General features: G+C 36.2%; 1 protein-coding gene across 5 annotated transcripts in view; it reads right to left on the reverse strand.

Moving 5' to 3' along the window:
* Window positions 1–6,076: 6,076 nt before the first annotated feature.
* Window positions 6,077–13,762, reverse strand: part of Pka-C1 (Protein kinase, cAMP-dependent, catalytic subunit 1) — a 110,267-nt gene continuing 102,581 nt past the window's right edge. For all 5 annotated transcript variants that reach the window (XM_067766313.1, XM_067766316.1, XM_067766315.1 and 2 more), the window contains one exon: window positions 6,077–7,781. In XM_067766313.1, coding sequence (XP_067622414.1) covers window positions 6,499–7,560 — 1,062 coding nt within the window. In that variant the 5' untranslated portion in view covers window positions 7,561–7,781 and the 3' untranslated portion in view covers window positions 6,077–6,498. The remainder of the gene's footprint in view (window positions 7,782–13,762) is intronic.

Consider the following 13,762-nt stretch of genomic DNA (forward strand, 5'->3'; position numbering starts at 1 on the left):
CCGGAAGGAGTTACTATCGTTTCTTACGCCGATGACTGCACACTAATGGCCACAGGCCCGGGCCCACAGATCGATGAGCTTTGCGTCAGAATAAACGGCTACCTCCCTGCTCTCAAGTTTTTTCGCCTCGCGAAACCTGGCATTATCACCGACTAAATCATCCGCGACCTTATTTACAACTTGGATGTCCCAAACGTCGACCATTTTGAACATCCACGTCGATGGCACTACGCTACCGACTGTCCTACACCCCAAATCTTGGGTGTGACGTTTGATCAGGATCTACATTTTGGTGAACATGCAACCGCAATTGTACCGAAAATCCAGAGCCGTAATAATATCCTCAAATATCTTGCTGGCAGTACTTGGGGAAAGGATAAAGAAACGCTCATTACTACTTACAAAGCAATTGGCCAGCCTATTTCATGCTACGTGTCCCCTATATTATCGCCAAGCCTTAAAAATAGCCTAGGGGCTTAAGGAGTAATCTCCGTAAGCATTATGAGGAAATACGGCACCTGAGAACTCAGCCGTATGAAGCCAAAAAACACATGCAGGTCCTCAGTGAACTGCCCGGTGAATCCAGTACTCAAAGAACAGTACCCAAAACTTGCGGAAGAGGAACGCACAGTCCCCAAGGAAACACGAGTCACTTTAGCTCAACTTCGATCTAGATACTGTAACAGGTTAAACTCTTACCTATCCAGAATCAACCCCGACATACAAAATGTATGCCTCGCTTGCAATGTGTCCCCACATGACACCAAGCATCTCTTTAATTGTAATGTGGAACCAACGCCTCTAACACCCCTCTCATTATGGTCCACCCCTGTTGAAACAGTAAGTTTCCTTGGACTCCCGTTAGAGGATATTGATGACAATTTGTGATGGGCCGCACGTATTGGATGGGGCGAAGCAATGCTACAACAACAACAACATTGGTAACATAAGATTTGGTCATAATTATTAACTTTAAATAATTACCAAGCAAAGAATGTGTGGCTAAGCTACAGCAGTACTTGCTTGTTGTTGTTTTTTTTGGGGGGGGGGGGGGGGGGCAACCTTGTTTTTGTTGTGAACTATTTACAAATTGTGTATTTGCTTTTATAAACATGGTTGCCGTAGGTTAATAATTTTTGTTTTGGTTTAAGTGATTTTTTTTCTTAGCCTGAGACTCTTTCTTTGAATTTTCATTTAGCCGGCGAGACGGCCTTCGAAGCTAGGAAAGATGCTCCAATGTTGAGTTATATTCCCTGACCATATACTTGTATACATACCTATAATTATATTATTCTATTATATTGCTAATATCTACTAATACTTATATACTTACATATAATTTTTATATATTTTTTTACGCCTGTACGCAGGGCCGTAGAGAGAAAATCCGGGCCCGGGACTAAACAATTTACGGGCCCCCTATAAAAAATCCAGTAATACATTTGATTAATTTTAATTAATGGCTTCTCATTCATGAATCATTATTGATGCATTGCATCACACGAAAATTTTTGCCACATCAAAATGATTTTTGGACTAAGAGCTGAAAATAAAATTAACACAGAATATTTACTATTTATACTATTTTATTGTAACGTAGAAATAAAATTCTGTTTTAACAGCCACGTATTGTTTCAAATAATCTTCTCTAGTTATTTGATAACATTTTATTACATTTCTGATAAATTTAATGATGGTTATAAATTTTAATTATTCAATATAGAAGGTTTGGATATCAAAGAGTGGCTTTTCTTGCTTTTTTCGCTGCAAATTTTTTTATAATAAAGTCAAAATTTAACTGTCTTGTCAAAACGTATTCAACACAAAGCGTGGAAAGTCCTGAAACTCCCTCTTGAGATGAACACGATCTATGAAAGTTTTTGATTCTTGAAAGGACGCTGAAAGAAAGTTCTGCACTAGCTACAGTGACAGGTATAATGCAAAATATACGTAAAGCTACACAAATGTTAGGGAAAATTGTATACAGATTTTGAACATATGTAGTTGGCATTTAGCAATTCCAATGGTGACAGACCTTTATCAAAATTTGCTTCGTAAATGTGTTTCAAGTGAATTATTTCGCATTCTAATATTTGAGAAATGTCCGACTTGTATTTTTCGACAAATTTTGCTGCGCTCGCCGTAGTTTCATCCATGTCTTCAAATTCCCACAAAAAGGAAAACGTCTCAACTTCACATAGCTGCAAATTGTTCAGTAATGCCAGTAATTACCGAATCAACGATCACCAGGAATGTATTGTTTTTAAAATCTTCCGTAATCATCTCATTTAAATTATCTTCAGAACGTCTTTTGGGCTTTCTCTTTCGAATGTCCGGAAACTTTGGCGAGATGTTCAATTGAATACCAACTGTTTTGCATTCGTTTAAAATTCTTTCCCATTGGTTCCTGATAAACTTCAAATCAGATGTGGAACCTCAACATCTATGGTGGCGTCTCTAGCTTGGAGGACCACGTTTCTTTAATTAGTGGTAGTCAGTATTTTGAACCAAGTTGAGGACAGCAAGATACATTCGAACTTGTTGATGTACTTGAGAATGCCGGTAACATCACCGTATGCTTGCGCAGTCAAATTTGGCTTTTGGCTGAAACACTATGAAGAGAGCTCGATACATTTTTTTTTGAGGATGTCCCATCGTTGTGGAGTGCTGCTGAAAATGGTAAAACATTTTTGTACAACTCCGAAGAAAGTAATTGCAGCCGTACAACATTCTGCAGCATCAACACCACATAAATTGAGACTGTGGGTTGCACAAGGCCAGTAATCAGCATTCGAGTTTTTGTCGACGTAGTGCTCCGTTGTAAGCTCCTTTCATATTGGCGCCGTTATCTTACCCTTGTGCACAACAATCTTTTAATGGGATTTCATATTTACCTAGAGTATGGCAAATTATATCACCGATTTTCTGACCAGTTTTTTGGTTACAATTCACGAAAGCCAAAAACCGTTCTTGAATTTTAAAATTTGTTGATTTCGAATTGAAATGGAGTTAGCGCAAAATGAACGTAGTCAACGTGACTAGCATCAGGCATAGCATCAACGGTAATAGCAAAATACTTGGCTTTCTTGCCTTGATCTAATATAGTTTCCCTCACGTGCTTTGCACAAATTTCTATAAACTCATTCTGAATATCTGGGGAAAGATAGTGAATTTGTAAACGTTTGTGCTGCCGTTGTGAAATTCTAGCTTTCTCCAAATGATCTCTAAGTATCGGATCATAATGGCTTGTAAGTTCTAAGATGCCCAAAAAATTTCCATTGTTTCGTTCACCATGATATATACTTTCGCCTCTGAAAGCTAGACCCCTTTAACCCAAAAATAAAATAATGTCCAAAATTCTATATAAAATTTCTTTCCACTTTTGAGTTTCAGTGATTAGCTGTTCATTGATAAGTGTATCAATTGTAGCCTCCTTTTGAATTAAATTTTGTACAGATCGCCATTGAATATAAGATATAATGTGATGTTGAGTATTTTCGTGTGATGGCAGTTTATCGTATAGCTTCCTCCATACCTGGAATTTCGAATATCCGCACAACAAATTTTATGTCGATTTAAAGTATTGGTGCTTAACAGACGACAAGGTAGGCAATAAAAAGCATTGCTACTGGCACTCCACACTAACCAGTCACGCTCGACTGTCTCTCAATTTGGCAAGATTCTGTTTAACAACGAGGTAGCAAATGCCAATGACAATCATGTGGAAAAATAACAGGGCACCTCGACGAATTATTTCATTGACTTCTTCAGATCGCAAAAACTCATTATTCACGGTACCGATATCGAAGTCGTTTCAATAATCTGGACTTTTATACAGAGTTAGTGGTATTGTTGGAAGGCTTTTTGAAGATGAACCTTCATCAGTATCACCACGAAAATTTTACAATTTCGGATTCATGTAAACATACATTTTTGTTTGATGTTTTCATTGTCTCCTCAGGCCAAGGCAAACAATCATTATCAATATTCGTTGCTTTTGAAATTCGGCTTAAAATTTGCACATAGAACAACTAAAGACCCTCCTGAATAAAGAAAAAAATATCTTAGTACCTCTAAATCGCGTGCCCCCTGAGAAACACATATTTGTTTGATGTTTTGTCTCCTCAGGCCCAGGCAAAAAATCATTATCAATATTCGTTGCTTTTGAAATTCGGCTTAAAACTTGCACATGGAACAACTAAAGACTCTCCTGAATAAAGAAAAAAAATATCTTAGTACCTCTAAATCGCGTGCCCCCTGAGAAACACATTTTTGTTTGATGTTTTGTCTCCTCAGGCCCAGGCAAAAAATCATTATCAATATTCGTTGCTTTTGAAATTCGGTTTAAAACTTGCACATGGAACGACTAAAGACTCCTGAATTAAAAAAAAAATGCCTTAGTACCTCTAAATCGCGGGCCCCCTGAGAAACGCATTTTTGTTTGATGGTTTTATTGTCTCCTCAGGCCCAGGCAAAAAATCATTATCAATATTCGTTGATTTTGAAATTCGCCTTAAAATTTGCACATGGAACAACTAAAGACTCTCCTGAATTAAAAAAAAAATGTCTTAGTACCTCTAAATAGCAGGCCCCCTGAGAAACACATTTTTTTTGATGTTTTTTTTGTCTTCTCAGGCCCAGACAAAAAATCATTATCAATATTCGTTGCTTTTGAAATTCGACTTAAAATTTGCACAAGGAACAACTAAAGACTCTCCTGAATTAAAAAAAAATGTCTTAGTACCTTTAAATCGCGGGCTCCCTGAGCAACACATTTCTGTTTGATGTTTTTATTGTCTCCTCAGGCCCAGGCAAAAATCATTATCAATATCCGTTGCTTTTGAAATTTGGCTTCAAATTTGCACATGGAACAACTAAAGACTCTCCTGAATGAAAAAAGGTCTTAGTACCTCTAAATGCGGCCCCCCTGAGAAACACATTCTTGTTTGATGTTTTTATTGTCTCCTCAGGCTCAGGCAAAAAATCATTATCAATATTCGTTGCTTTTGAAATTCGGCTTAAAATTTGCACATGGAACAACTAAAGACTCTCCTGAATTAAGAAAAAATTTCTTAGCACCTCTAAATCGCGGGCTCCCCTGAGAAACAAAAGCAGTAGAAACACTGGAAGAGAATAGCTTAAACTGCAGCCGTGTTAACTTTAACATTGACTACCAAGCAGCAATTAAGGCAATCATCTCGCATAGCACATCATCTTTTAAAGGTGTGTTAGAGTTTATGCCGTACCTGGAGATAATCGGGCCAGGGAGAAGCATACATCTATAATGGGTCTCAGGGCATATAGGAATAGATGTGGATGAGAAAGCGGGTCTCTGTTGTTGCTGTTGTATTAACAATGAAGAATGATTATTATCGATGTTGGTGGTGTGTTGCCGGGTATAGATCCGGTACGCTCCGGTAACTAGCATCATTAAGGTACTAGCCCGACCATCTCGGTAACAATTATATTAACCACATCAAGCGTTCTAGGCCTACGCGAGGGGCTGTTGGCAATTGGTTTGCCGAAGCTCTGAAGATACAAAGTTTTGTATTGCTCTTATCAACCCCTTGAATCCCTCGCACACCTAGAACCTTGCTCCGTAATTGTCAGAGTTAGATTGGGAGAGTTTAAGAGAAGGCGAGAGGTGCGTATGATCGACCAAGAGGGAAATGCGTGAGTCCAAGCGCAGCACTGCTTTCATTAAAAAGAGAGAACTGTAGACTCACGACGGGTATTCTGACTGGGCAATGCCTTCTGGCGGCACACGCCTTTAAATTAGGCTTGGTTAGTGACAGATGTAGGAAGTGGGGGTTGGAGGAGGAAACAGTCTAGCAGGCTCCAGCCATTAGGAGTGACACGGCTGTCAGATCTAGAAGCAGCAAGTGGCATAGGTCCTAGAAAGCTGAGTTATTTTATAACATATGTCCTGATTTTTGATAGGGGTTTTCAGTTGGCTCGTTAAACAAGCTTATGGTAACACTACGGACTAATTCAGTATATTTGAGCTCCTCATGTACCGGCCAGCTCAACTTAACCTAACATATCCAAGAAATATGCATTCAATAATTCCAACATATGAGCTCAATACATATATTTTATTTCACACCAGCATAAAGCAACAAAAGCACTGTCCCGACAGTCATATATATATACATATATTCACATATATATTTATATATTTTTCCTCTACTGGTGATCTCCGTGGCACTGCACATTAAGCGAATGAGAAGATGTACAACATTGTTTTAAATACATATTTAAAATCGTTCGATAGCAGTGCGTTTGGTTTGGAGTTTTAGGTGACTGGTCCCCACTTAATTAAATTTATTAAAATTTAAATTATTAATTTCATATCTTTTTTTGGTAGTTTATAGTACACACTAAACTACTTGAGCGTAACTACAAGTATACCTTTTACGTTTAATATTTTATAATGTTCCGAATATAGTCAATATTTTTTTGTAAAACGCGTCATTATGTAAAAAATATACAACATACTTAGAAATCAGCAAACTCCTTTGCACATTTTTCGGTGCTTGAAATACGAAGCGCTTCCTCTTCATAATCGTCAAAGTTACTAGTATCTCCAGGCCCTTTACATCGTGGCATAAAAGGAGCTTCAATTTTTTTTTGGAAGATTGCAATCCAATCAGTTGATGCAAACCACTTTTGGTTTTTAATATCATTGACACCTGCTTTTAAGTTGCCGTAACGCTTCGTCAAATCGACTTGTAAAAGATTTCGCAACAAGTCCTTCAAATCCGAGCCGAAATGCGAAGGAAAACGTACTTTACCGGACACTATTTTTTCATATATTTGTATAGGTTGATCTGCGAAAAATGGGGGATATCCTGCTGCCATTTCATAAACTAGAACACCAAGAGCCCACCAATCAACAGCCTTGTTGTAACCTTTGGATAATATAATTTCTGGAGCCAAATATTCAGGAGTTCCACATAGTGTCCATGTTCGACCTTTAACTCGCTTAGCGAATCCGAAGTCGGTGACTTTGAGATATCCTTGAGAATCAATCAATAAATTTTCGGGTTTAAGGTCTCGGTAAATTAAATCAAGATAATGGAGATACTCAAAAGCAAGTACAATTTGAGCAGCATAAAAGCGTGAATGGGGTTCTGAAAAACGACCAACTTTACGTAAATGTGAAAACATTTCTCCTCCTGGAACGTATTCCAATACCATGTACAAATTGGAATTGTCCTTGAAATGATAACGAAGAGACACCAAAAAAGGAAATTGAATTGCCTGTAGTATACGTTTTTCATTTAAGGTATGCTCCACCTGTTTGAGTTTAACAACCTTTTGCTTGTCAAGAATCTTCATGGCGTAATAGTCTTTCGTAGGTTTATGCTGCACAATCATGACGCGGCCAAACGAGCCAGTACCAAGAGTTTTAATACGTTCAAAGTCCTCTAGACATGCAGTATTCGTTGGATTTCGGCGCCATTTATCTTCAAATTCTTCTTTAGCTTGTTCAAGAAATTCTTTGACCGTTTCGGCAGCATCCACCTTCTTATTGGAAGTAGTAGCGTTATTACCCATTTCGCGAAATGCAATTTTAGCCAGATGTCGAAGAACACAAGTGTATACAGAGCCAGAATTTCAAACTAGGAGAAGTATTTTAAATTTACGACCTCAATGCTGGTTTTTTCTGAGACTTTGACATCAATCTTGTGTTTCTTTTGATTTGGTAGCTGTTATCCAAGCACACTTTTAGCTTAAAACTATTGATTTACTTTATTTCGAGCAGAACTTCAGTACATCTACAAATAGAAAAAAAAATTTGAAATTATATTTTTGTACATATATACAGACATGTTTGCATTTTTTTAAATTATATTAAATTTTTGATGAAAGCTTACTATTTAGTTATCAAGAAAATGCTAAAGAAATTGAACTTTCAAGAGGAAAACAAAATTTCGGTTTATCACGGATATTAAAAAGAGATTTTCCACCTCCTTTTCTCGTCGAATATTACTTGTACATCGGTGTGATTGACTCCCCTGATCTGGTCAGTAGACTATAAATTTTGCTGTTCCTACTAGGACTTCTACACACTTTGTTCCTTTTCATTTACTTTGTCGACAAAACGTAACCAGAAATAATCCTATGCGGATTTGGTGCTAAGGATCAGTGTTGCCAGGTTAGCCTTTTCGAGGCTAGATTTAGCCTTTTTTTTTTGCCTTTAGCCTCGAAATTTTGTGTTTAGCTTCGTGACTTTTTTCTAGCCTTTTTTACTCCGAATGTATTTTTAAAAATTTCTAAAATAAAATAATTTCAATAGTTCCTGTGAACACCTAATACCTAATAATATGAGTTCTCTAGAAAAGATTAATTCTTTTTCTGCTGAAAATTCGTTGAAAATTTCAATTTTGAAAAAGAGAAGTATGTATAGTTATTCTTCAAGTCAAATAGCATTAATAGAGCTGCAGTGGCGAAAACTTATAACTATACAATGGAAAAATGTACACTCCACCATGGAATTTACATAAAAATGCATTAAACGAACCTCCTTTTTTAGAACTTGTCGAATTCATATTTAGTTTTTTAGTATTACCACTCAGTAACGCGGAGGTTGAAAGTTTTTAGTGGCATGAAAATTCTGAAAACTAAATTAAGGAACAAACTAAAAATTAAAATGCTTAATGCGCTGCTTAATATTAGATGCTCGTTAAAACGATTATCTAAATGTTGTAATGACTTTGAAATTACCGATGATCTCATATCTATGGTAAATAGCCAAACTTTATACCCAGACTTAAGCTCTTCTGATTCTTCAGACGGGGAATATTTTATATAAATAATTAGTTTGTAATATTTTTTTTTATATATACACATATGCAATCATTTAAAGTAATTCCATGTGCTAGTCAAATAAAATGTGCCTGATATGTTTTGAAACAGGAAGTTATGCTTAAATTATGTTTATAAGTTTTTATTTACAAATGTGTAAACTAAAATATAAAAAAATTTAATGAATTAACCAAAAAATTTCTGGCCTTTTTTTAGCTTCTTTTTTTTCTAAATTTAGCCTTTTCTAACCTTTTTTTTTTTGCCAATCTAGCTTCTTTTTTTTGCATCACCTGGCAGCACTGCTCAGGATATAATGACATGTACAACTAGATTAGCTTTGAATGTTCATTTGCTGCTTTACATACTGCCATACTCTTGTGTTTGGCCTGATATCTTAAACGAAATAAATAAATAATTAACCTCGTTGCATGCAGTTCGCGTGTTCCCCCTACTGGGCATCCGGCTCCTTTATGAGCACGTCCCATGAGCCCACTTATGGGCACCAAGCTCCTTTTTGAGCACCTCGCGTAAGCTCCTTTCTGAGCTCCTCACGATGACCCCCCACTGGGGACACTTATATAAATAACATTTTTACTTTCTGTATATTATAATTCAAATTGTAATGCGTATAATTATATATAATTTACTTGAATTCTTGGCTTGTAAGTTTATGTACGTTCTTTTCTTGTAATTGAATATATTCTTAGCAGTCGACCGCTTTGTTTTTGAGTCGATATAATTTTAAATAAATAAAAAATAAATAGTGTTTGAATCATTCCGGAATTACTGCCAGATTATTTTGGATTTTTACGGGATTTTTTAAGGTCCACTTCGAGGCCATTTTGAGAATATGTTGGGAACTATTTCGGAACTGTTTTGAGATTAAATTAAATAAATTCAAGGCGCGATAAACTCCGAAGAGATTTGAGGCCGAGCTTGTCTTCCAATTTGCGTCCTTTTTATTTTTCCTACAAATCGGCAAGACGAGATCTACATGTTTTTGGCCGATTTCGAACGGCATCTGCAAGCAGATGGGTTTTCCCTGAGGAGCCTTTCATGGCAGAAATTCACTCGGAGTCTTTGCCTAATCACTGCCGATGGCGACCCCGGTTAGATAAACGTTTGTCTAGTTAAAAAAAAAATACTTGTTTCCATATTTTTTATGGAAATGGTTCAAAAGCAATAATCAACAATTTGGAAGTATTTCCCTATGGTAAAATAAATAGAATACTTTAGGGGGATAAGGCCCAATTAAATGATGAGACAATGTGAAAACGACTGCATTGCTTGAAATAATGACGTATCAAATTTAAATATCGGATGTTAAATAACCAAGTTAAAATAAGAAAATTCCGGCTGTATTTCGAAGGATCAAAAAAAATTGTAAAACATTTTTCTGAAACCCTCTCAACATAAGCTTCAAATTTAGGGGAGGACTTCCATAATTTTTTTTTATGTGGGGACCAACCCGGTCTAGAATTATGTTCGCTGTAGTTGGAGATAGTGGAATTCCCATAGCCATCCCGGATGTCTGCTGGTACAATTTGTTATTGTACAAGATATAGTTATTTCCCCGCTGATATGGAATTGTTTATTTTTGTATGTTTTCTCAACTTTGACCATTGTTTCATTATCGTCTATATTGCTAGGTGTGTTGGTATCTTGGTAAAAAGTGATATTACTACAAATGATATAAGCATTTCGTCATGTTCTATTCTAATATTTTTCAATCTGTCTTTTAATTGGAAAGACAATCCAAAAGTTTTGGAGACAGCTACCGATGTTGATGGTCCTTTGCCAGATATAGATCCGGTACGTTTCGGTAACAAGCACCATTACGGTAGAAACCCGACCATCTCGCGAACGTTGCGTTTATGAATTTTGGGAAGATCGTATAATCTGGGTGGGACAGTCGAGGTACTCGACAGATGAAATTTTTCTCGTATGCTATTGGATCTTCTCTTATGATTTTGTAAACTTTTCTGTAACCTAGAAGATCAGCCATTGTTTGTTGTTGTTGTGTTAACAGTTTTTCGCCCCATTCAATGCGAACGCCCAGTCACAAATTGTCATCAAAGTCCTCTAACGGGAGTCAAAGGAAACTGGCTGTTTCAGCAGGGACGTAAGTCCCACATTACAATTGAAAAGACGGCTGATGTCATGTTGGAACTCATCGCATGCAAGACATGCATTACGTATGTTGGCTTTGACTCTGGACAAGTAAGAGTTAACTTGTTACAGTATCCAGAACGAAGTTGGGCCAGGGTGACTCGTGTTTGTTGTTGTAACGATAAGGACACTCCCCGAAGGCCTTGGGGTGACTCGTGACTTCCTCGTAGTGTGCTTTCTTCTTCAGCAAGGGTAGGATATTGCATATTAATAACAGGGTTCACTGGGCACGTCCTGGCAAATGCGTTTACCGATTCTGTGTGGATTTGGCTTAGGGCCTGCTTATGCTTTTCTGGATCAAACGGCTGTGTTGGCGTTGTAGGAGATGTTCCGTAACCTCCGTGGAGGCGGATCAAGGGTGTCCTGGTTTATGACAATTTCGAAAAAAATGCCTGTTCAGCATTTCATTGTGCCTTTTAATGTTAAGCTCTTTGGCCTCACTGTGTAGGTGGTGTTGGGGGATCATAAGGAAGCATCCGGTGGCAGTTTTGATAGCAGTATTTTGACAGGCCTGCAGCCTTTTTCAGTATGTGTTTTTAAGACCAGGCGACCAGGCTTTGTTCGTGGTTGGCAACGTTTCTTTATCTCTTTCCCAGGCGCTGCCGGTAAGCGACTTTGCTGCGGCTTTGCAATTTAGATACAATTTCGGTGTATGCGCCTTGAAGGTCAGAGTATTATCGAAGGTTACTTTGTCGGTGATAATGCTAGGTTGGGCGAGATGAAGAAACTAGAAATATCGGGGAGATAGCTGTTTATTTTAGAAACTAATTCATCAATTGAAGGGCCAGGTCCTGTTGCCATAATCGTCCAGTCATCGACATAGGAAATGATTTTAAGTCCTTTTGGTGGGGGAAGGAGTTGTGATATGTAGAAATTAAACAGAAGCGGGGATAGGACACCCCACTGTTTAAATTTCCTAGGTTTTCAGCAAACATTTCACCAATATGGTACCAAACCAGGCCGAAGCAACGTTGCGAAACATCAAATTGACGCTGGAGATGCCAGGCCGATCCGTCAAGCTCCTGTTGTTGTTGCTGTTGTAAGAGTACTTCGCCCCATCCAATAGGTGCGACCGATCAGCAAAAGCATAGTGATGGCAAAAAATTAAATGGAAGCAATTTCCACAGCATAAGAAAAAGTGGAATATTACATTCGCAGCAAAAGAATAGTGATGGCAAAAAATTAAATGGAAGCAATTTCAACAGGATAAAAAGGAGTGGAATATTACATTCGCAGCAAAAGCATAGTGATGGCAAAAAAAATTAAATCAAATGGAAGCAATTTCAACAGCATAAAAAGGAGTGGAATATTACAATTGACTGGAGGCAGAAAAAAAACAACAATTGAGACTGGCAGCAATTAGTGTAAGAGTAAATATAACTAGATACAGTTGAGCGGCCTTTATGGACGCTAAACTATTAGCAAAAACGAAAGGAGTTTTTTTTAGATGAACAAATTTTTTTTACAAAAAGTTTGATGTCATCTTTGAAAATGACACAAACTAAACCAAAAAAAAAAAAAAATTTGAAAAAGATTGAAGCCCAAAGTAGCATAGAAAAATAACAATAGCATAAAATTTAATTTTAAACAATACTTTGTTAAGTAAATTCAACCAAAAAAATAAAATAAATTTGAATTTTAAGAAAGATAAAAATGTTAAAAATATTAAATTTAAAAACTTTTTTTAAGAAAATCAAAAATTTTAGAAAAAAATTGTATACAATAGCTTCTATAATGTTAATTAAATAAAGAAAAATAGCAAAATGGCACAAAAATTAATTTTTAAAATATTTTGTAAATTGAAAGAAAAAAATGCTATTTCTAAAATTTAACGAAAAATGTTAATTATTTTGTAAAATTTATTAAAAAAAAAACAAATATTTTTTTTTAAATACTTTGTAAAATTAATATTTTGAAAATTTTGTAAGAATATTTGAAATATCTGAATTAGAAATGTTAAATTTAACAAAATTTTCTTTAAGAATAAAGATTTTTTTTCCTAAATAATAACAATGCTAATTAAATAAGAAAAAAAAGATAACAAAGTAAAATGGTATGCATATGATAAAGAATAAAACCAAAAATTTTATTAAAAATTAAATTTAGTTCATTTCACACAGAAGCAGGTAAAATAATTATAGAAAAAATTCAACATGGCTTGGTGGACAAAGATTGCCCACGGCATCCTGATAGCGATAGCCGGATATGAATTAGGGAAAGAAAATTCTGAAGTACCAGAGAATAGACTAATAAAATATGAACCACCAGCTGAACCAGAGACAAGAATTACACCAAACATTCCAGATGTTTGGCTAGCCGTTTTGCTTTGCATAATCGGGCTATTGATCATTACAATAGCCACAATACTAAAGAAATATATGAAGCATAAGTACAGGCAACTAAAACCCGTTCAAGACCGTATCTAAAATTGTTTTCCCCAAATTACAAACATCCACTTTAGCACCTTTTACTCAAAATCAAACCCAAAGCTGGGGAAGAGCAACAAATAATTAAAAATAAACCTTTACACAGCACCCTCAAAATGTCGCAAACGACATTAAAGGCAGCTTCATTACACCTGCCCAAATTTAATGACAAATCAATAATTTGCACATTTTAAATTAAATACCGCAGTAGTTCCTGTGGAAGTTATCAAAATAACATCCTTAAAGGCTGTCAAGGAAGAAGATTTATACCACAGCCCCGCTAAAATTCATGTCAGTGGATATATGCAAAATACAAAAACTTTAAAACCAGCCCATAACAACAGCAAGAATGAAGA

Source organism: Eurosta solidaginis, chromosome 2 (genome assembly GCF_040869045.1).
Source record: "Eurosta solidaginis isolate ZX-2024a chromosome 2, ASM4086904v1, whole genome shotgun sequence".
In the NCBI taxonomy this organism is placed as follows: domain Eukaryota; kingdom Metazoa; phylum Arthropoda; class Insecta; order Diptera; family Tephritidae; genus Eurosta; species Eurosta solidaginis.